This window comes from Mastacembelus armatus, chromosome 21 (genome assembly GCF_900324485.2).
Source record: "Mastacembelus armatus chromosome 21, fMasArm1.2, whole genome shotgun sequence".
NCBI classification, from domain to species: domain Eukaryota; kingdom Metazoa; phylum Chordata; class Actinopteri; order Synbranchiformes; family Mastacembelidae; genus Mastacembelus; species Mastacembelus armatus.
The window spans coordinates 5,589,853-5,614,034 of record NC_046653.1 but is presented as its reverse complement, the minus strand read 5'-3'; the positions used below and the strand labels follow the sequence as shown (position 1 = coordinate 5,614,034).

At 40.9% G+C, this 24,182-nt stretch overlaps 1 protein-coding gene across 2 annotated transcripts in view; it reads left to right on the top strand.

The window, feature by feature from the left end:
• col18a1a (collagen type XVIII alpha 1 chain a) overlaps positions 1–17,173 on the top strand; it is a 71,036-nt gene extending 53,863 nt beyond the window's left edge. For both annotated transcript variants that reach the window (XM_026295362.1, XM_026295360.1), the window contains 24 exons: positions 595–621; positions 1,195–1,293; positions 2,456–2,491; positions 2,622–2,711; positions 2,876–2,908; positions 3,158–3,193; positions 3,527–3,586; positions 3,704–3,781; positions 3,973–4,008; positions 4,103–4,156; positions 4,455–4,526; positions 4,691–4,756; positions 4,968–4,998; positions 5,352–5,396; positions 5,486–5,520; positions 5,613–5,735; positions 5,914–6,073; positions 6,270–6,334; positions 13,287–13,415; positions 13,944–13,976; positions 14,066–14,386; positions 14,670–14,867; positions 15,564–15,676; positions 15,795–17,173. In XM_026295362.1, coding sequence (XP_026151147.1) covers positions 595–621; positions 1,195–1,293; positions 2,456–2,491; positions 2,622–2,711; positions 2,876–2,908; positions 3,158–3,193; positions 3,527–3,586; positions 3,704–3,781; positions 3,973–4,008; positions 4,103–4,156; positions 4,455–4,526; positions 4,691–4,756; positions 4,968–4,998; positions 5,352–5,396; positions 5,486–5,520; positions 5,613–5,735; positions 5,914–6,073; positions 6,270–6,334; positions 13,287–13,415; positions 13,944–13,976; positions 14,066–14,386; positions 14,670–14,867; positions 15,564–15,676; positions 15,795–16,008 — 2,154 coding nt within the window. In that variant the 3' untranslated portion in view covers positions 16,009–17,173. The remainder of the gene's footprint in view (positions 1–594; positions 622–1,194; positions 1,294–2,455; positions 2,492–2,621; positions 2,712–2,875; positions 2,909–3,157; positions 3,194–3,526; positions 3,587–3,703; positions 3,782–3,972; positions 4,009–4,102; positions 4,157–4,454; positions 4,527–4,690; positions 4,757–4,967; positions 4,999–5,351; positions 5,397–5,485; positions 5,521–5,612; positions 5,736–5,913; positions 6,074–6,269; positions 6,335–13,286; positions 13,416–13,943; positions 13,977–14,065; positions 14,387–14,669; positions 14,868–15,563; positions 15,677–15,794) is intronic.
• Positions 17,174–24,182: the final 7,009 nt, after the last annotated feature.

The window sequence follows — 24,182 nt, the reverse complement described above, 5'->3', positions numbered from 1 at the left end:
TTTTCTTCCTTGAGTTCTGACTAGTGTCTCTGTCCTGTTGCTGCAAAGCTCCCCATAACATGATGCTGCAACCACCCTGCTTCAACGTAGTGAGGGCATTAACCAGGTGATAAGCAGTTGCTGTTCTCCAGACATGGTGTTGGAGTCCTTTTTAGTTCATCTGATTAGATAATCTTTCTCCTCATGTTCTCACGCCCCTTAAATACTGTTTGTTGAGCTGCAGTCAGGCTGTCATTTGACTTTTGTGCTAAGTGGCCTCCATGTTGCCACTTTACCATAAAGTCCTGACTGATAGAGTACTGCTAATGATGGTCGTCCAACATTTAGCTGCTTAAACTTCAACTTCTAAAAAAAAATAATGCAGAGAGCACCTAAAGACAGTTTGAAGCCACGGTAAAGTGTCTCACTGAGATTTAATTTTTCTAAAATAAATTTACAGTAACTTCTAAACATGTTTTCACTTTGTCATTAGGGATTACTGAGTGGAAAAATTTAATCTACAACCTGGTTGTGCAAAAGGTGATGGGGTCTGAATATTGTCTGAAGCAACTGTAGATACCCTTGCAAATAACCACAGCTAATGTGTACTTTCAGGGTCCTCCTGGCTTCCCTGGAGTCCCAGTAAGTAAATAAGGAATTTTTCAAGTCATTCGTTTTGAGGAGTGTTCTTCCTTTACGCAAGGTTTTTCTACTTTTATTACTGATGTTGAGTATATGATCTTGTTTTGAATATGTAATCACAAATATCTCAGGCCAAGGATTTTATTAGCGGAGGAGTTTTTGTCCTTAGCCCCTGCGCTCCCTCAGGTTTCTGTTTAACATTCAGGTTTAGGTATTGGGAGTAGTTTTATACTTACTACTGTACTTTCGCTGTCCAGTACAAGCACATTTTTCACATTACAAGTAGTAATGAAATGAAGTGTTAATAATATTGCTTAAAGGACCATTAACACTACTATGAAATTATTGGCAATCACAGCTACTTGTCTGAATATAGACTGGCATTCTGTTTGACAGCGGTGGCTGTCCTACACTGAATTTGAAGCATAGTTTTTTTGGGAGCCCTGTAAAATTTATTAATGTAGAAGCAGCTGTCCTGTCTTGTTTTCCAGTAACTTTCTTCTCCTAGTTGTTGCTGTCACTTATTCATGTATTTATTTTTTTCCCTGGTGTAACTTAATTGGTCTTCTGCAGGGTAAACCTGGGTTGCCTGGCATTCCAGGTCAAAAAGGCAGTGAAGGTCCGGTAGGAAAAGATGGACAACCAGGGTTAGATGGTTTCCCTGGCTCTCAGGTAAAAGAGGAGTTTTCATCTAGCTCTAGCATTTTGACATATATATATATATATATATATATATATATATATATACATACATACATACATATACATGTGTGGGTGTGTGTGTGCGCACGCGTGTATGTGTGTGTGTGCGTAATGTACAATGTATATATATATACACACACACACACACATATATATATATATACATATATATATATATATATATATATATATATATATATATATATATATATATATATATATATATATATATATATATATATATATACATACATTGTACATTACTGGATACCAGATGTCATATAGCTGTTGAAAAGACATTGTATTAACATAGTGTTATAGATGTCTGGAAACTGTATGATATAAGAAACATTTAAACTTAATTTTGCAGCTGGATTGGATGGGACAAAATAGCAATACTTGCTGTTTTTCATGTTCAATATTATATTATATGAATATTAGGATCTGTAAGCGGTTATTAAGAGCTTAACTCAGGTCCCACTTACAGTATTAGCTTTTTTTAGGACCTTTTGTCAGGAATGGTGTAGTAGCAGGACCCAAATGCACACAGCAAAGCCAATGTAAAGTAGACAGTTCTTTAATACAACTGCTTTACAAATAGTAAAGCAGAGGCAGGCAAAGCTATCCAAAGGTACAGGTAGGTAGGCAGGTCAAACTCAGGCAGAGATCCGATACACAAAATATTAATGAGCCTAGGCAACACAGGAAACCTAACCAAAATAAAAGCCCACAAACAGGAAGTCCAAAACCAAGTCCATGACACCTTTAGTGTCTTCATCTGTGGATGGGTGTGATTCAGTTGCCATGGAGATTGCTCAGTTGGCATCCATACAGCTGGTCAAACTCCATCCACTGACAAAACCTGTGGGACAGACAACTGTATTAAATGGACTTGTAATTATGTATTACTTTATTAAGATTACATAGGAGTGAACTCAGTTTTGTTGTGTGTCTTTTGTGACAGCTGGAGGAAACATATTTTCCCAGTAGATATTTAAAAACATTTTTATTCAACTGAGTGCTTTTATTATCTTTGGTGAATAGAAAAACTGCTGCTCTCCTCTTTTATCAGACTTTTAAGAGGCAGATATTTGGATCTGTGTTAAAGCATCTGTCTCTTTCTTCTTTCTAGGGACCAAAGGGTGACCAAGGTGACAAAGGAGAGAGGGTGAATATTGTTTTTAAATATATCTTTTCCTTTTTTATATATTATTTTCGTTGTCTTTAAAATGCTGATCCAGTGTTGTACTGAATCAGATCTCAAAGTTTTGATTCTGGTGTGTGTGTTTTGGTTTTAGGGTGAACCAGGTCGAGATGGTACAGGACACCCAGGTCCTCCTGGCCCACCTGGACCACCAGGACAAATCATCTATCAGACATCTGGCAATGTAAGAAACATCTGGCACACACACAGAGCCATACTTGCAAATAAACAGGATTCAAAATATGGGAAACTAGCAGTACTGTTTCCCTGAAGTGAAATCCAAAACTAAGCATGCAACAGTGGTGTAGTAATGTGCACTGTAACTTCATTCTCTTTGTATCAATACAGCTGGATGATGTTGTTGGCAGTGCTGGGCCTCATGTATGTATTAATTTCACACAGTAACGCTAATACCAAAATAATACCTAACAACAAACTAAATGCAACTTAGTCTTTGTTGTTATTCTTCATAATAATATTTTTTGCACTTAATCAGGACTGCACAGACTTGTGCACAACAGATTTTGTATTTGTAAAGACGCTTGCCTTATTATGATACATTTTTGTCATTTATAAATTCAACAAAGCACCCAATGCAATTCAATGGAAATGTATTGTTTTCCTGTATAGGGTGGACCTGGATTACCTGGTCGAGCTGGATTTCCTGTAAGTCTCTGTGTTATATAATGTGTTATATAATGAAGTTGCCCTTTTTAAAAATGTGAAATGTTCTATATTTCAGTGCACCAATCAGGATTTATTAAATATTTGGCTCAAACTGTGATGATAGTTGAGCAATTTCTTTATATTCAGATCAGTCTAAGCTTCATTTCTTTGAATTTCTCATAATGCAGATTATGTAATGGTAAAGTGGCATCCGCAAATCTTAGTCCTCCAGTTCAGAAGCTCATGGGATGACTGGCTGTTTTGGCTTGAACTGATGTATAATAGGGGAACAAAAGCTCTCCTGTTGATGTATTTTGTTTCTTTATTCTGCAGGGTCCTATGGGACCAAAGGGTGACAGAGGGGACCCTGGCACTCCAGGTTATGGGGTGAAGGTAAAATCTTGACTGTTTGTTCAGGCATTAATTTTGCCATTTTTAATTACTAACTACAAATTAAGAAGCTCCTCTAATTGAATGTGTTTTGTCTTTTGGCTGATGTGCTGTGTTCAGGGTGAGAAAGGTGAGCCAGGCTCAATAATCGGACCTGATGGAAATCTTCTGCATCTGGAAGGGTTGAAAGGTCTGAAGGTGAGCCTCACTGCAAAATGATCAATGCTTTGCACACATGCACATACATGCATATGCACATAGCTTTCCTCTGCAGCATATGCTGTTACACATATATATAGAGATCTATAGCCATCTCTATAGATCACTTTGTTGTGTGTGTTCATCAGATGTGTGCTATCGCTAATCTGCTTCTTTTACTATGTATGTAGGGAAATACAGGACCTCCTGGACCTGTTGGACCCCCTGTAAGTATTTAGTTTCATTATAGTACATTCTAGCCAATGCACCAAGACTGTAACAAATTATAAAACTTAGGTTTTTCCTGCTTTATTGTTGTAGGGCCAGTATGGGACTCCTGGATCGAAGGGTGAAATTGGAATGCCTGGGCGACCTGTACGTACCTCTTATGTTTGTATGGTTTCACATGAATGTGAAATACTATTTAGAGTTTACATTAAATACTACTGTATATATGCTGGATGTCGTGAAGGAGGACATGAGGATAGTTGGTGTGGGTGTGGAGGGTACAGAGGATAGGGTTAAATGGTTAAATGGAGGCAAATGGTTCGCTGTGGTGACCCCTGAATGGAGCAGCTGAAAGGAAAAGAAGATATGCTGTATGTTTTGCATTTTGTTGTAATATTTTAACGTCACGATTTCTGTCTATATTAACCACTCACTCTCCCTTTAGGGTCGCCCTGGTGTTAATGGATACAAGGGAGAGAAGGGAGAGCCAGGACTTGGTGCTGGCTTTGGCTTCCCAGTAAGTTTTGAGATTACCAGTAACCAGTGTGTCACAGTAGTTCACAAAATAACATATTGTGACGGTTACTGATAATATCCCAGTTACTTCACCAGTACTGAATGGGAGTCATTCTCAATCTACAAATCAAACAATAATGCAAAGTGAATAACTGTTTTCATCAGGGGGTCCCTGGCCCACCAGGACCACCTGGACCTCCTGGGCCAGCCATCTCTATAGATCACTTCGATGTAAGTACACATGATCCCAAAACCCTACTGTACCCAAAACTACATTTTTAGACAATCATATGTATCAATTACTTCACATGCACCACAAGGTTCATGTCTGTCATGGACCTTTTGTTGGCCAAGAGCTAAACCATAAACGTTTGATAAATCTTTTCTTGTGTCATTGCTGTATTAGGAATTTCATCATTGAGCATTTTCTTTTTGTCCATAGCGCTATGATGAAACTTCAAGGAATTACCAAGGTATCACCTTCCAACACACACAGTTTGTTGTTTTAGCACCGATACACAATAATGCAAGACAGAGAGGGCTCAGAATGGAGAAGATAAAACACAGCAGTCAAGGAAGAGAGATTTAGAAAGGGTTTAAAGTGTCTGCAATGAAAAGTTCTGTCTCAATTTCAGTTTGATCCAGCTGCCTCAGCCTGAAGGGGATATGCGCTGCTTTGTCAAAAGATTAAGCTGTCAAGTCTCAACAGATTTAAAGAATGAACTGATTAAACTGCTATCAATAAAAAACACTATCACTGTCAATGTAAGAGGGTGCCTACACTTGTGTCTAACTTTGCATTTTTAAATATTGTGTTTTATTGTAGTAATTAAAGGGGAAAAGGGAGAGCGTGGACTTCCAGGAATCCCAGGTAAAACCAGAGTTTGCAGAAATTTCACATGCAGACATTCCCACTGTGTTTTATTGGTACTTAATTACTGAAACTGTCATTTTTTGCAGGAGCAGCAGCTAATTTTGATATTTACACATTGAAGGTAAACTAGCTCATCACTGAACTAACAGTGAAGTTTATTAGTACAGACGATGTACTGTAAGAAATGTTGTAATGTTGCAATGTTTCCAACAGAATGAACTGAAGGGGGAGCATGGAGAACCAGGGTTAAAAGGAGAAAAGGGAGAACCTGGTGGTGGATATTATGACCCACGAGTGCAGGGCCCACAAGGGCCTCCTGGCAAACCAGGCCTGCCGGTGAGTTCTGAGAGTAAAATGTCAGTCACCAACGATCTGCTGAGTTAGTGAATTACCAAAAACTTGTCTTCAACACATGATTAGTAAAAACTGTTTGCCATAATGTGTGCAATAATTTTAAAGTGTCTGTAATGGTTCTAGTAATTTGTATTTTATTTATTTATTTATTTTTTGTTAGGGTCCGAAGGGGGATTCTGTAATGGGCCTTCCTGGACCCCAGGGACCACCAGGATCACCAGGGATTGGTTATGATGGGCGTCCAGGTCCTCCAGGACCACCAGGACCACCTGGACCTCCAGGATCACCCTCATTACCTGGACCATATAGACCTAATCACTGTAGGTAGCTTTTTCTGTTGTTACACACTGAATATGTCTACAACATTACGTGGAAGGATCAGTGAAATAAAGCTTGTAATCTTTAGAAGAATCATGCCGTCCCTACTGCACTTTACTGGTGAACTACGGGAGACATAGACCACTGGAGCTGTTCACATAAGCCACATCATTAACCATCTTGTGTTTTCATTTAAAGCTATCAGTGTTCCTGGACCTCCTGGCCCTCCTGGCCCTCCTGGAATTCCTGGTCTCTCCTCTGGTGTAAGTGCCCATTATCATCATATACAACATGATTCATAATGATTAGTCTGCAGACTGGTCCAGTAGTAATCTCATTGGCTGTGTGGTGTCTGAGAATAATGTTCCTGAAAAATGCAGTATCGGTTTCTTAAATATTAACTGCATTTGCAATAAAGCTAAACATCTGTGAAAGGGACTGATACATTTGGTTATTTATGGTTGTATCAATCAGTCTTTGACAAAGACGTCCAATACAGGGAATGCAGCAACATCCACAGGTGACAAGAATAGCGAGCATCACTGCCACAGAAATCAAAATAAATTGTATCAAGCCACGCCATTTACCAAACATTCCCTCCAGCCAAGAAGTGAAGGGATCACTGATGTCAGAATTCTCTGCTAGTTCTTCTGATAAAACCTGCAGTCCCTATAACACTCAAGTTACAGATCCATGCTGGGAGGTTATTAGGAATAAAAGTGCAAGAGATCTGAACTTTTTAGAAACACCTCCTTCTTTTGCCAACGGCATATCCAGTGCCATTCTGTTTTGCCATGCCATTAAGTTAGTCTTTTTTCAGCATTTCTTTGACTTCATCTCTTTTATCATTTATAAATCTCTACTGGTTATAATACAGGTAATTAATCCAATCCACATTTTTATTTAAAGTCACTCACCAAAACTCAAAACCAGTGGCAACTTGGTTCCTAGCTTTATACTCATCAGGAACTCCCCTGGGCACACCAGTATCATTAGTGTAAACAACAGGTATGTAAACTATCAGAGTTGCCTGCTCTTCTCAGGCCCCATACTGTGTGAAACGTATTGGAAAATATATAAAAAGGTATTACCAACTGTACCAATGCACAGGCTATCTGTCAGTCTAGTGGGAGTTTAGACCATAGCTTCTTCCCTCCACAGTACCACCACAGGTCAGTTTGGGCTGTAGATAAGTTCACGAACCAGGATGGATTGTGTCCACCATCAGCAGTCGTCACATCGAATGTAGTGTTGCACCAGGGGTTCTTTCCACCCTAATAACTATGAAATTTCTTAGAAAACAAGTATAGCTAGCTCTATAGGGAATGAAAAGGGTAGGACATTGGCAACAGGTGGCAATAAATAATGCAACCTATGACATTGTTTATCCTGGGGCAGAGAAGAGGAGATGTACAATTGTAAAATACACTTCAACCCAGCTGGATCATTGTATGGAGTGAGTCTAAAAGGCATAGTCCCCAGTGCTAACAATTTTAACAATATCTAGACTTACTTCAGATGGAGCATGGGCACTCATGAGAGAGTGGAAATATTAGAAATAATATTCTCCTGTGACGTAGGCTGAGGTTTAGTGACTTATTTTAATCACTAACGTTATAACAGTCAATATACTTAGTGTCAGTCTCATCCCACAATATGGCCTAAAAAGATGCCATGTTTGTGGTTGTGATGTAGGACCCTGCATTGCCTAATCCCCTGGATGTGGTTGTTTTCCCCACTGGTTTGAGATGGATGGTACCTATTCGTTCCACCCCCCTGTGTAGCCAGACTCCACCACAGGTTCAGCTGGAGCTTGGAGCGAGTCTCTACCAATTCAACATGCTATTCAGACCTTCTTGCAATGGGATGAGTGAATCCAGGTTACTTGTTCAGAAGTTCTCACAGCAGTGGACATAGACAGCAGCTCTTGGTAAGGTCCTTCCCAGTGCGGAGAATACCAATGAATTCCCCTTGATGATTTTACAAAGACCAAGTATTCTGGTTTCACTCTAGAATCTGATTCACTGTCAGGACCCTCCTGTTGTGCATTATTCACAGAAACAACAATTTTTGTTAGTCAACATTATTTCCATGTGATCTGCAAAGGTCTCCGTCATGTGAGCATCAGCAACAGTTTACAGTGTGTTCTCTACCGTCCTGTGTTCTCCAGCCCACAGATGGCAAAAGTTATCTTCAGACATCTCAGAATTAAGAAACAAATACTCATAGTAAGATAAGTGTAAGGATACATGTAAACAATTTAATAGGTCACCAGTGCATACAAACTCCACACAGAAAGGCTGGGTTACGAACCCATGACCTTCTTGCTGTGAGTTAACAGTGCTAAACACTCATCCACCATGCTGCTCTCAAAAGGCTCAAACAACGCTAAAAGTACTTTATGTTTGGTAGACTTATAGTGACATCTTGTGGACAACACAATACACTGCCTTAAATCCACCCCTTCTTTAATTGATGGCATCCCAGCCACCTAATTAACCAAAACTCAAATGTGGTCTGATCAATGACAATCAAAACAGTAAATGTGTTGTGAGTGAAAATATAGTACATGATGTGTGTAGATAGCGTTTGCGTGGGTAGCTAACTGTTATCAGAGTGCATGCAGTATGGCTCTGTGTGTGCCCTGCTGCTCCTAATATACTTTTGGCCTCTAGCCACAACGTTCTCCCCCTTTCTATCTTCTGGTGGTCACTCTTCAGTTTCACAACTTGAGATTCAAGTGAGAGTTTAGTTGGGGGAAGTTGGGTCCTTCTTGGGTATCTTCTTGGAGGTTTGGGCCCTTGAGTGGAGGTGGCCCCATTACCAGTCCCAAGCACACCCCCTCCACTACTTGTTTCTTATGTCTACATGTCAGCCTCCTCCTCTTTATCAACTGTTCTAATCAGGGCTCTGTCCAGCATCTCCTCTGAACGATCACCCCTCTTCACACCTGTTCCCTCTTCGGTCTCCAATTCAATGCCTGACCCACCATCTGACTTATCCTCTTTTACGATCAATCCTTCATGTCGCTCCACTGGAAGAAACATACACTGCATCAAAAGGTTTCTATGAACCACTCTCTCTGGTCCTCCATCCTCTGGTTGCACCACGTACACAGGCAAACCTTGTTGCTTCTTCACCACAACACATGGCTGTGCCCCCCAATGATCACCCAATTTCTGCTTCCCATCCACATGACAGACCTTGACTAAGACTCTATCCCCTGGACTGAAGTCTTCACTCTTAGCTTTTTTGTCGTAACACTTTTTCTGCTGTTATTTTGCCAGCCGAGACGTCTGATTAGGCCTGTGACAGGGAGTCATACAGGGTCTGAACATACTCGCTGTATTTACATGGCTGGTTTGTTGCTGGGGACCTGAAGATGAGGGTCCACTGGGAGCCTGGGATGTCTACCAAACATAAGGTAGTATGGGCTATAGCCAGTGGAGTCATGTTGTGAGCAGTTAGATGCGTGTGTAATGGCATTCACATGCTCATGCCACCGGGGCATCAGGTGTGGCTCTAGTGTTCCCAGCATGTTCATCAGGGTATGGTTGAATCTTTCGGTGGTCCTGTTGCCCTGAGGGTGGTAGGGTGTAGTCTGAGTTTTAGTGATGCCAGTACACTTGCATAGCTCCTTCACAACTGCACTTTCAAAATTGCGTCCTTGATCGTGTGCAATTTTTCAGGGAAACCAAAATGGCAGAAGAAATTCCTCCACAAGACCCTGGCCACTGTGCCTGCCTTTTGGTCCCTGGTGGGGTAGGCCTGTGTGTAGCGAGAAAAGTGATCTGTGAGAATGAGCACATTCTCCATACCACCCTTGGACTTCTCCAATGTCAGGAAGTCCACACACACAAGATCCATGCGGGCACTGGTATGGATACTGACAAGGGGGGCCCTGATGTTGACTGTGGGAGTTTTTCTAAGGCAGCACCTCTCACACTGTTCGCACCAAGCCTTGACTGGGCTGAAACATTCTTGGCCAGTAAAATCTTTCCCTTATCATCTGTAGGGTCCTCTCAAACCCCACATGCCCTGAGTCATTGTGAAGGGCTGTTTTGACAGTTTCACGCAGCCTTTCTGGGAGTATTAGTTGCTCCACCACCCCTTTATGGCAGTCTCTGACACTGCAATACAGGATCCCTTTTTTGATCACTAACCTCCTCCACTCTTTTAAGAGAAGACTCCCAGTGGCACCAACTTTCCAGTGTTTGACCACTTTCAGGCTCCTCCACAACAGCTTTGTCCTCACCTGCGACCTCCTCAGGCTCCTGGGTGGTTTGCGCCTCCTCATGTCTTGATCCACCCGTCCCCACCTGTAGGACTGCAGGGTCTCCACCACCTCCTGATTGGACATACGCGAGAGTGCGCCAGCATTGGAATTATCCTGCCCCCTCCGATACTGGATGTCAACGTCATATATGGACAGATGAGAATCCCATCGCTGACCTGTGGTGTCAAGTTTGACTGAGGTCATTACATATTTCAGGGGGTTATTGTCTGTCAGAATAGAGAACTTGCATCCATACAGGTGGTCATGGAACTTGTCCGTCACAGCCCACTTGAGAGCGAGGAACTCAAGTTTATGTGCCGGATACCTCGTCTCAGGTGGGCTCAAGCCTCTGCCCTTTCCACACTATCTTGGATCTGTACCAGCACAGCACCAAGCCCCATTCCTGAGGCGTCGGTCTGCAGCAGAAAGGGCCGACTGTAGTCCAGGTAGCCTAGCACTGGTGCACTTATCAGCTTTTCTTTTAAAGACTGAAAGGCCTCCTCACAGTCTGCAGTCCACAGAAATGGCTGGTCAGGGTTTGGGTTTTTCTTAATAAACGTGGACAATTTGGAAAATTGTTAGGTGCAGCAGTAAGTGAGACACCAGCTGATTCAGAGAATAGAGAGGAGCCTACTTTGATGTCATTTCGCCAAGACTGGCTGGTGGTACCCCACGGTGTCGTTATTCTGGGTGTTCCCAAGGCAAAATTTGGGTAACGAACCTAAAATGCCTCTTTGTCACATGGAGGGTCAGAGGGGCCTGTAGATGCCTTGGTTGCCTTATGGTGTAGCGGCTGGAAACTCAGCTGGTCTGATGAGTTGATGCCGTACGTCTTCAATTAGTGATTAAAAAGAACGCAAAAACTTTACTATCTGACTTGTCACTGGTAACTTGAACATTAAAGAAAAATAAGGTATTTAAAGTTTGCGCGCAAAGTTACAAAAACTAAGTAAGAAAAAGGATCAAGAATTCAAATTGAAGCAAAAATTGTAAAGAAGGGAAAATGGTAAAAAGGAATGAGCAAAGCTGCGAGAGGGCAGCAGAGCAAGTGAGAGAGTTTCTGAGTGCGAAAGCAAAAGAGGACGCAAAAAGAATGAATGACTGAGAGCGAATAAAGGATTATCTCAATTTTTATATACTTTGCCAAGAGGCGGGGGAATTCAAAGTCGTAAATTGAATCGGAGGTTTGCCTACAGAGACGGAAAATATTCATCCTTTGTTCAAAATTGTGGATTTCAGAGGATATCATTGAACGTGTGCTTACTTCACTGCCACCTTGACTGTTGCAGTACTTTCCTTTACTTATAACTAAGTTAACACCAGTGTTATATCAAATCAAAATCAAATCACATCAAATCTCTTTATTGTCCCACATCATGTACACAAGTGTACCGATGGTGAAATTCTTAGGTATAAGACTCTGTGCCATGGCAGTACAAGCAGTAAGGTGAAAAATCAACAATGTACACAATACACAATATACACATTTACACATGATGCTCAGTATACTGGAGGGACTTAAAAATATATGTATAGATTTGTAATTGACTTGCGGTGGTGCATACTGTTAGTATTTTAGTGTAGTTCAGTGCAGTTAGTGCAGAGCTGTAAGTACTCTGAGCTATGCAGTGCAAGACATGCTACAGTGCTGTCAGAGCCAGTGTGGCTGGTATGTAGATGGGATCCAGTGTGGTGGGTGGGGGTGGATGAGTATAGTCTACTATCCGGAGTTCAGCAGTCTGATGGCCTGCGAGAAGAAGCTGTCTTGCATTCTGCTGGTGCGCGTCCTGATGCTGCAGTACCATCTGCCTGATGGTAGCAGTGTGAATAGTTCATGACTTGGGTGGCAGGAGTCTCTGATGATCTTCCATGCTTTCCTCACACATCGCTGAGTGTAGATGTCCTGGAGGGAGGGAAGCTCACCTCCAACGATGTGCTGGACCGTCTTAACTATTCTCTGCAGGGCCGGCCGGTCCGCCTCATGAGATGCAACACCAGCTCCTTGGTCTTGTTGATATTCAGAGAGAGGTTGTTTTTGTAGCACCAGTTAGTCAGGGTGCGCGCCATACATGGTTTTGGGTCCAAACCTGGAAAGAAGAGGAGGTATTGCGATCCTGGACGAGCCCCCAAATTTGTTAGGGAAATTCTTAACAAAATAGACTCAGAGGACAAACTTCAGAGTTTAGATCAATTTTCCTTGCACAAGGAGTAAACTGTCACTAAGCACACTGAATGCAGAGTGAGAGATCACTCACTTTATAGCTTACTATGACCAGAATTGCATGCAAAGAAGTAGTACACTCTTCTTGAGGTGAGGGCAAATTAAGATAAAACCCAGAATGGGTTAAAGAGCAGTCAACCATCTTCCAGATTAAGATAAGAGACCAGAACTGTGGTCATCCATCTCTAGGACAAGCCACTAAAATGGGTTTAAAATATGGTCAGTTCTCCAGTGTGTTCTCTACCGTCCTGTGTTCTCCAGCCCACAGATGGCAAAAGTTATCTTTCAGACATCTCAGAATTAAGAAACAAATACTCATAGTAAGATAAGTGTAAGGATATATGTAAACATACCATATCTATACCTGCTTATTCCTTAACCAGGGTCACAGGGATCTGCTGGAGCCTATCCCAGCTCTCTTTGGGTGGAAGGCAGGGGTACACCTTGGACAGGTCACCAGTCCATCACAGGGCCACATAGAGTCAAACAACCTCACACACTCACACTTACTCCTATGGGCAATTTAGAGTCACCAATCAACCTGACATACATGTTTTTGGACTGTGGGAGGAAACCAGAGTACCTGGAGAAAAGAACATGCAAACTCCACACAGAAAGGACGTGTTGTGAACCTGGGACCTTCTTGCTGTGAGGCAAGGGTGGTAACCACTCAGACACCATGCTGCCCTCCTAACATTACATATCTTTTTTTCAACAGGTTACAGTTTTGAGATCATATGACACCATGATTTCTACTGCCAGACGCCAGGCAGAGGGCAGCCTGATCTACATCATAGACAAAGCAGACCTGTATTTAAGAGTACGCGATGGACTGCGACAAGTCATGGTATAACTATATATTACTTTTCACTCATGAAATGTTATTCCAGGGCTGCAAACAGGCTTTTAGAGCCTTTAGAGCTTTAATACAATTAGACTTTAAAGTTGTCAATCAAATCAGTTTGAAGATAAAAAAAGATAAAAACTGCTAATGTTTTTGTCAAAGAAATACTGATATCCATAGTAGGTACACAAAGACGATGAAGAGCAGTAAACTGCAGCCGTAAATGTTTTGGCAGGATTTCATGTTTTTAACTTTTATTTAATGTGGCTATATATTTGTTTTATTGCCTAAAATGCACTATTCCACTATTTAATGTTGAACTGTAAAATACTGCATATGCAGTAAAAAAGTGTAAACTTTTGTCCCGAAGCTGGTGTTGCAGAACTAGTGTGTTTTCCTCAGAAACGGATTTAGTTTTTATCTAAAAAAATACTAATATAGAGACAATACAGGTAATACAGTTCAGATCAGGTGGTTCATTTATTGTGAGATGTCAATTTGTATTCACTGAGCAACTTTTCCCCCTCTCAGCTAGGAGATTACAATCCCTTCTTTAGAGATCTGGTAAGTTAAACCTAACAAAAGATGAAAGTAGAATAAACATTTTGCCTTTTGACATTCGCTGACTGTTTCTCTTTTGTTTCCTGTTGAAGGAGAATGAGGTAGCAGAAGTCCAGCCTCCACCTGTAGTCCTGTACCCCCAGTCCCAGGACCAGTTCCACAACAGTGGAGCTGGCCATTACTCGCAGGGTGGCTCTGCCTTGCAACCCATTGAGCCTCCACCACAACCACCTGTACAGCCCAGATATCCCCCTCAGTATGATCCCAGGTTCCCAGAGCCAAAACACACAGGTCAGACAGATGGAAGATCAGCCACCCAGCATACTGAGAACAGACAACCAGTGACTCCCCCGAGACAACCAATTCCACATGTACCACGACCTGGTGGCCATGTGGAGACATCACGATCTGGAGTGAGTAGAGCTATTGTGTTTTTCTTCTTTTTGAAGCAAAATATGTACAGAAGCAAATGTGATGCACATGGACTAAGCTGATTTAAAGCTTGGTGAGGAAGATGTGGGGAAGTTTGGGGGCTTCATTTAGGAGATTCAACTTGTAGGTCATAATGACTTTATTAAATATGTTTTAAATATATTTTCTCTGGATGTCAGTGAAGCTTAAGACGGTTGAGTCTATACTAATGTGCAACAGAAGCAGGGCTCCTACTGTGAGCTAAAACAAATCTGTCTTTATCAGCTACATCTCATCGCCTTGAACTCCCCTCAAACGGGTAACATGCGAGGAATCCGCGGGGCAGACTTCCTGTGCTTCCAGCAGGCTCGGGCTGTGGGCCTAAAGGGAACCTTCAGAGCTTTCCTGTCCTCCAAGCTTCAAGACCTCTACACCATCGTACGTAGGTCAGACAGGGACAGCCTCCCCATCGTCAACCTCAAGGTGAGATACTCCTGCTAGGGAATGGCCATTATTACCAAGGAGCCAGAATACGTCAAAACAGACAGTGGATGTGGTTCTATTTATGCCTCACTGTGTGTCTGCGTAGCCTATCCACAAAATTAACATCATGCAGACCCTATAGCTATGCAGATACTGTACATGTGTAATTTTTACATTTTACAGACTTTTATTTTAGAACTTTTTTGGAAATTTCTAATGGAAATTTATGTGAAAAATGTATGTGTCATTTATGTAGTTATTTAATTTGATGGCTGTGGTTTACTACTACATTAGACTAGATTAGATTAGATTGAATTGGACTGGAGTGAATTAGATTACATTAGAAAAGTTTAGATTAGATTGAATTACATTGTTTTAGATTAGATTGGATTGGATTCAATTAGAAAAGTTTAAATTGGATTGAATTAGATTATATTGGATTAAAAAAAGTTTAGATTGGATGGAATTAGATTATATTGGATTAAAAAAAGTTTAGATTGGATGGAATTAGATTGGATTGGATTAGATTAGAAACTGGATTAGATTAGATTAGATTGGATTCGATTAGATTAGATTCGAAAAGTTTAGATTGTATTGAATTAGATTAGATTGGAATAGATGACACTTACACACAAGCATTATGAGGAATCCAGTATGAACTGGAACTCAATTCAAAGTATTATGCTCTCCTTGTAGGACCAAGTGTTGTTTAGTAGCTGGGAGTCTATCTTCAGTGATGTGAGCAAAATGAGAGAGAATGTACCAATCTATTCCTTTGATGGTAGAGATATCCTCAGGGACAGTGCCTGGTGAGTCTTTCTGCACTTACATTTGCACATACATTCATTCATTTGGTTTTGTATTTATAGGGATATAGTGTGTAAGCAGGATATTCTGACCTCTGTTCTTGTTTTTGCTTTCCCACAGGCCAGAGAAAATGGTCTGGCATGGTTCAAGCAACAGAGGCCACAGGCAAACAGACCACTACTGTGAAACATGGCGGGCAGGTGACCACGCTGTGACTGGTCTGGCATCATCATTACAGAGCGGCCACCTCCTGCAGCAAACCTCCAGTAGCTGCTCCAGCTCCTACATCGTCCTCTGCATTGAGAATGCTCTCACATCACCCTCCAAAAAATAAATCCCATCCATCTTTTATAAAATGTTCTGGCCCTAGTTACACTTTTAATGGCCAAGCAGACATGTTTTTTTTTAATTCCCTGGTAACACACCCTCTGAACATGTGGCATCCAGTAAACTGGCACTGTGGTTCTTTGCCTGGCAGAGATGCTTAGTAACATCTGCTCCTACTGTACACAAACGCCAAAGAGTTGGGCTGAACAGAGCAGTATTGGTCCTTTTTCTTAGGGGGCAATGGCACAGATTTTCTTCAGGGGGTGTAAAGACCGCAGAGAAACTAAATGCCTCCTCAAATTGTATCCAGTTTTTAAAAAAAATCTGTATATTACTTTTGTTAAGTTTTTTTTTGTTTGTTGTTTCTGTTATCAATGTTTTGCCTTTTGAACTGTTTTTTTTAAATGTTATATCCATCCTGTTTTTTTTTTTTTTGTTTTCTTTTAATCATTTCCACATTTTTTTCCAATTTCATTTTAGTATTGTGGATTATGATGAGGTATATAAAGCTTTTGAGGACTATGTTTAAAGAAGATAATATTTATTTTTTAATTAAGGTTTTGTAAGTATACAAACTGATTTGGAAAACAAAAAAAAAAATGCTAAATGCCCTCATTCTGTAGTCTACACAGCACACAACATTTAATTCTTTTTCAACAGAGCTTCAGAAATGGTGCCTTATTACACAGCCAGGACTGCTCTACAAAATAAGCTCATATAATCTACCACTTCTTCTGTATCAAGCTTTCCATAGATTTGTAAGTGTTACAGTGGTTTTTGCTCAGATGTGTTACCCTAAATTTAAATTACTTTGTCCATCACAAATAACCTTAAATCCACAAGGCAAGATTCCTTTTAGTGGGAATTATTTTATCTTTCACAACTTATGAAAGCAGAAGCCCAGTGAGTGATCTGGGAATCAATAATTTGCTGCTAATTGTTGGTGAGGGTGCTGACATGGGTGTTGAGGTCAGGAAAACCAGTCTAACCAGTTAACCTGATGATTTTTCCAGTAGCCTTGCAATGACTTTCAAAGACTAACCTGGTGTTAGCGCTACTACTCATGGCCTGACTAACATATGGATATCCATTTTTATGATTAAATGTGCTGTACTCTTTCACCCAGGCACTGAATTAAAGTCTTTTTTCATCCAGAACAATAATATAGTGTACATTGGCCTATTTGGTGTGTTCAATTATCTGTTGATCTGAACGGTGAGCTCTGATGGCTCAGTGACCTTGATACATTTCCAACAGCAGAGCCGGCCACCAGTTCTGTGTTCTGCTCACAGATATGTTACTGTGTTGACCCACCACATATCAATTTCTACAGTGCCAGTAAGAGGTACTCAAAACCCCTTAATCATTGTTCACAGTAAATAGTTGAAAGTTACTCGGTTCAATCAAATCAGACTAACATTTTGTGTATTTGAGAAGCAGATGGTTAATTTGATCACTTTACATGGTAAAATTCAAATTGTACCTTAATAGCAAAATAAAATAGCGTTCATCAAAACATTTATAACCTTAGACCAGTTTAGACTGAAATGTCAGTGAAAATGTATCCACAAGCTGTTTAACATTGTCCATTCATATCTGGGGCAGCTGCTCTAGACTTTGTACTTACCAGGTTTGGACAAGGAAGAATTATATGTGTACTGAAAAATTCAGTATGTACTCTATTGTGAGTCCACTGCGACTCTGACAGTGTTATTAAATCAGTGGCATACTCTTAATTAATTGGGGCATTTGTACAAACTTGCCTGAACTTGTCAAGATTGACATTTTATTAAATAATATTACCAGGCAATCATGAACACACTCGCTGTAGGTCCACAAATGGATTTTAAAAGTGAACAGAATTAGGTCACCAGTCATTGGCAATGGTTTATAAAATCCCCTTAAATCTCTTCTTCAAAGTTAGAAGGCAGTTAGGAGGAGGTTTCAAGATAATATTTGATTAAGAAGATTAATTTGAATGATTCACAGTTGGCCTAATTAAGTTACTTTAAAATGATATGCCCACCATGAGTTTCTTACCTTTGGATCATTCAGTTCCTGGAAGGTTTAATATGGACATTGTGCTTAATTGGCCCTGCTGTCCTGGCCTTTAAATAAAAAGGAAATTGTCAAATAAAAGCTATGGAGCCAAATGGAGGCTATATATTTTGCTAATTTGCAAAACTGTAACTTAAAAACAAAATTGTATCTGAAAAACTAAAATTGGAAGGCTATATTTATCTTAAACAGAAAAAAATGGAACAAAAAACATCCATCCATCATCTATATCCCAGCCTATCCCAGCTCTCTTTGGGTGAAAGGCAGGGGTACACCCTGGACAGGTCCCCAGTCCATCACAGGGCCACATAGAGACAACCAATCTCACACACTCACACTCACTCCTATGGGCAATTTAGATTTTGGCACTTTCCCTGTGCCATACTTGTCCAACAATATTGTCGTAATCATGTCAACAGGTGCTCTGTCGATTGTTGTATCTATCAAGATATGCTATTTAGCAGTTCTGCACATGCCCAGACCCACAATCTTGGGTTCTGTTTCCAATTAATCTGTGCAAGCTTTCTGTTGAGCAGTCTGAGTTTTGCGTAGAAAGCAGCTTACAAAAGAAGCAAGGAGAGGAGAGATGCACTGAGGAACTTAACACGTTGGCCGCGATGGCTGATGCAACAAGTATGCCCACTGGGCGTCATTGATCGAAGGAAAACGATCTCAACACACATTGGTTGAGGCTACAGGTTCTAAAACCAAAAACGGAAAGCGCTGCCGTGAATGCTATAACATGATTGCCTTCAATGAGGGAAGCGCCGTGGCAAGAAAGAAAACACGCAGAGTGAACATGTACTGTAACGACTGTAATGACAAGCCACCCTTATGTGTAAACTGTTTTAGTGTCAAGCATTCAAAATAACTAGTTAGCACATGCATGAAAACAACCAGAAGTTGCTCTTTTTTAGGTAATTTGATTTGATTGTCTGTATTGAAGCATAAACTGTGTTTTAGAGGCTTCATGTGATTTTTTTTTCAAACATATAAACAATAAAATCTATGGGTATTTTTCTTTCAATTTTGCCACTTTATTGTTTATTTTATCGTTTTGTATTAGTGTACAAAGGATATCAACAATATTCAATTGAAACTATGAAATTTCACTAATGGAATGCATGTTGATTTGAGACCTATATATAGTTCTATTAATTGAAACCATAAATAAAGGTATTTCTTCATATTTATATTTATTCCAGACCTTCCTCTATCAGTAGAGACTGTTGTCACTTGCAATTTATGATTTTTTTCTAAGATATGATTATTAAATGCGCCACATATGGTACACATGGCGATGTTGGAAAGTACACTGTGTACCAAATAGGGCGCACTTCGCGACCAACGTGTTAACCATTCCTCCACAAAGTCCAGATCATGCACCAGAGCTGTATCCATGTCCAGGATTTTCAAGGTAGAGCAATGAGCAGATAAGAGTGTAAGAAAATGACTAGGCTGAGTGTTAGAAAGTGTTAGAAAATTAGAAGTGTAGTTAATAAAAGCTCTTTTAGTTGTTTATGTTGTATGTGATAGTTTACTGATTGAAAGACCATCCGATTGATGGCTGCTCGCCGTTTTGGCAACCATCAACCAGATCCCTTTTTTCAAGAACTGCAGAGCCCTGATATCTTTCATCCTTCTCCCAGTGTTCTTTCCCCCTTTTTCCATAATTTTTTTCCATTTCTCATCATTACTAACTATTGATTGTGTTTTTAGGCAACATGTGGAGGGGAAGAAAAAATAAAAGAAAGATAAAGACTGAAGAAGAAAATAGAACAACTTCAGGAAAGACTGGACAAACAAAGAAAACAGACAGAAAAATACCAAAAAAAAAAAAGGGGGGCAACGTTTAAAGAAGCATTTCGATTCACCACGGTCAAAGGTAAAAGAGCTAACAGCAAATTGCCCTGTAAACCCCAGAATCAGGAAGACGCTGCTGTATCACCAATCACTGATTAAAGACATCAGTAACAAATATCAGCAGACCACCAAAGAAAGGGAAAGACAACTAATTACAAAAGTGACAACAGGGAGAATTGTCAAAAATACAGGTTACAGAGTTTTGCTGAGGATTCCCTTGGCTTTTCGAGTAAGCGTTGGCAACATAAGGAGAGTCTTAACTTTGAAAGGAAGAAGACCAAATAGGTTCACTGATGAATTCAAGAACAGAGTGAAGACGTTCTGTATAAGAGATGATGTCAGTAGGATCAACAACAGGGACCAAACAAACACTCACAAGGAACAAAGTCAAGATGCAGAAAAGGTTCCTGGTTACACTAAAAAATCTTCACAGAAGATTTTTATCAGAGAACTGATTAAAAGATCTCATATTCTCTGTTTTGCCATCTTCAACCTTTTTGGGTTCTCAGAACGAGACGCATGCATGTGTAAGTTGCATGAAAATCTGAGCTTTGTGGCTGAGAAGCTCAATCAGCTGAAACTTATTGAGACCAACAATCTTGAAAAATTGTTAGAGAAGGTATGTTGCAACTCATCCAACAAGAGCTGTATGTACAGAGTGTGTGTACACTGCAAGGACAAGAGTGTCCCAATAGCCGGTACATATAGCAGTATGACAAAAATATCTTTCACCCAGTGAGTAACAGAAGATAAGGAGATGGATTAAAAGAAAGAGGGAGAAGAGAGGTCAATTGTTAAGGTCACCATCAAAAAATCTGTGGAGAGCACACAGGAGAACCTCACTGAGCTGTTCCACATCTACCTACAGCGGTTCAAACAGCATCACTTCAACATCAAGCAGCAGTATGCCTTCTGCCGTGAGCTGAAGAAGAACATGTCAGGGGAAGAGGCCTTGATAGATATTGACTTTTCAGAAAATTACAGCTACAGCTCCCAAATGCTAGCAGTCCACTTTGGGGCTTCACACCACCAGGCCACTCTGCATACAGGGGTGTTGTATGTTGGTGGAAAACGTGAGCCTGTGTGCTTCAGCACAATCTCTCCCTGCACACATAAAGGCCCTCCAGCAGGATGGCAATATCTCAGTCCAGTGCTGGATTACCTTCAGGCCACACATCCACAAGTGTCTGTGCTGCACTGTTTTAGAGATGGCCCCTGCACGCAGCACAAACAACAAAGCAACTTCTTTCTTTTTAGCACAGAATTATACAGAAGAGGATCCAAGGCTGACTCTTGGAGTTTTTTTGAGGCCAGCCATGGCAAAGAAGCCCTGAATTGCGTCGTGGAAGTCTTAAAAAGAACCGCTGACATGATGGTGGCAAAAGGACGTGATATCCCAGATGGACATGAACTGTTCAAGGCCTTGACCGAGACAAACAAAACAGTGAAACGGTTCTTTGTGAAGAGTGAGGATGTTGAGAGTGCAATGGAGAAAATGCCAAAGCAAATATCAGCAGTCCCAGGAACAATGAGAATCCACCAGGTGATTACTCTGGCTCCAGGAGAACTGATACACTGTGATGTCAGCTACATGTGCGCAACATGGCAGCAGTTAAACTGCAAGTGCTTCAGCGCACAGTATTTCAGTTTTGGCCAGAAACTGTGCCACAGTCAGCCAGTGAAGGGAATCCACAACCACAGTCAGAAAAGGAAATCCAGTGGGGAAGTTGAGGGCTGGTTTGGCAGTGGTGCATGCTCAGATATGTTCAAGAGCTGTATCCAGGCATCATTTTTAGTACAGATGAAACACATGTGCAAGTGAAATGTATGCATGGTGTTGGGCCAAACTGATTCTTCTGGCCGGCTCGGGATGATATTCTCTGGTACTTGTTTGAGGATGTACTTGAAATCATTCTACCCCCAAAGCCTGTAACAAAGCGCCATGTGGAGATCTTGAAAGAGGTGTGGGCCAGATTCTGTTCACCCTGTACATGCTTCCTTTAGGATATGTCATTAGGAAGCACTCCATTAATTACCACTGCTATGCAGATGACACTCAAGCCTGTCTAACTGACATAAAGGCCTGGATGACCAGTAACTTTGTACTTTTAAACTCAGAGAAAACAGAAGTCATTATATTTGGGCCAAAAAATCTCAGAAATAACTTTTCTAAAATTATAGCTACTTTAGATGGCATAACCCTGGCCTCCAGCACTACTGTGAAAAAACCTGGAGTTAATTTTGACCAGGACATGTCCTTTAACTCACACATAAAACAAATCTCTAGAACTACATTCTTTCACCTGTGCAACATTGCTAAAATTAGGAACATTCTGTCTCAAAATGATGCAGAAAAACTAGTCCATGCATTTGTTACCTCAAGGCTAGATTACTGTAACTCATTACTATCTGGACGTCCCAATATCTCCTTAAAAAGCCTCCAATTAATCCAGAATGCCGCAGCCAGAGTCCTGACAGGAACTAGCAAGAGAGATCATATTTCTCCTATATTGGCTTCTCTTCATTGGCTCCCTGTAAAATATAGAATAGAATTTAAAATCCTTCTTCTCACATACAAATCCCTTCATGATCAAGCTCCTTCATACCTTAAAGACCTCATAGTACCATATTATCCCAATTGACCACTTCGCTCTCAGAGTGCAGGTCTACTTGTGGTTCCCAGAGTTTCTAAAAGCAGACTGGGAGGCAGAGCCTTTAGTTATCAAGCTCCTCTCCTGTGGAACCAGCTCCCAGCCTGGGTTCAGGCTGGGAGCTGGTTCTCTATACTTTTGGTTCTCTATACTTTTAAGGCTAGACTTAAAACCTTCCTCTTTGACAAAGCATAGAGTTAGAGCTGGCTTCAGGCAACCCTGAACCATCCCTTAGTTATGCTGCTATAGGCCTAGACTGGCCGAGGACCATCGGTGCACTGAGCTCCCCTACCCTAACCCCCTCCCTTCCCCTCCCCTCTCTTCTCTCCTCCCAACTCATGTATATTCCACCACTGAATGTCACTAACCTTGTGCTCTCTCTCTCCCCTAGTTTGTGCTCTCTCCCTCTCTCTCTGTTCTCTCTGTACCTTCTGCAGGTGTCCCTGGTCCTGGAGCTGTATATCACTGATGTGCAGTTACTGGCTCCACCAACCTGCAGTGTCTATTTGTTGTTTATTGTTGCTGTTCTTTTCTCTCTCCTCTATCCACTCACCCCAACCGGTCGAGGCAGATGGCCGCCCAAACTGAGCCCGGTTCTGCTGGAGGTTTTTTCTTCCGTTAAAGGGAGTTTTTCCTCTCCACTGTCGCCAAGTGCTTGCTCATAAGGGAATTGTGGGTTTTTAGTTTTTGTAAAGTGCCTTGAGATGATTTGTATTGTGATTTGGCGCTATACAAATAAAATTGAATTGAATTGAATAATGAATGCCATGAACCTACATTTTTATTCTTTTTTTTAAGTTTATGAAAAAGTAACTTCGTTTTTGTTGCACTCAGTCTGAAATGTTCAGAGCAATCACAAGAATACTGATTTCAGTTCAAATTCTGATATTAAGCCACTTCTTTGATCAAAAATGACGAGGTTGCTGTCACAAAAAGTTCCATTTCAGGCTTTAGTATAGCAAAAGTGTGAGATTATATGTAACTTTTATATTTGCAAATACTGAATTAGTGTGAGGGACATCTGTTACAAATACATTTTATAATCATATTCAGGGAGCTCCCATAGTGTCCATAACGGGGTTGAAGACTAATAGTGCCCATATCTTAAAATAATGACCAATAATAATAGGGATTTGATATCTGAGGTGGGAAAATATGGTTTTCTGGAAGTTAAATATGTCAATGTTGTGGGGTGTTCAGAAAAGTAATATATTTTGTTAAAAAATCTAAAAATGTGGAGTCCAAATTGTACCGGTTCTGTGGAATAACTTACATGTGTCTCTCTCCGTCGCTCACGCGATTTCCGGGATATTGTACCTAATTTGCGGGCATCAGAGAGCCAATATGACTGAGGTGAGATGTCTGCCAGCCTCCTCACAAGCAGAGGTCCTGCACAGGGAATGTGTCTGTTGAAATGTGTTCAGCAGCCATAGTTTCTAGTTCGCATGGTCCCTTCACCATTCAGTGGGGTAATAGAAATGCTCCTTGTCTTGCCAGTGCATGCACAAGTGCTGAAATACAAGATTTGTTGTGAGTGATAGGGCAGCCCCCGTGGATCTAGCTGCTGGAGGGGACGCTTAGAGAGCTTAGGATTTTCGCCAACATCGTT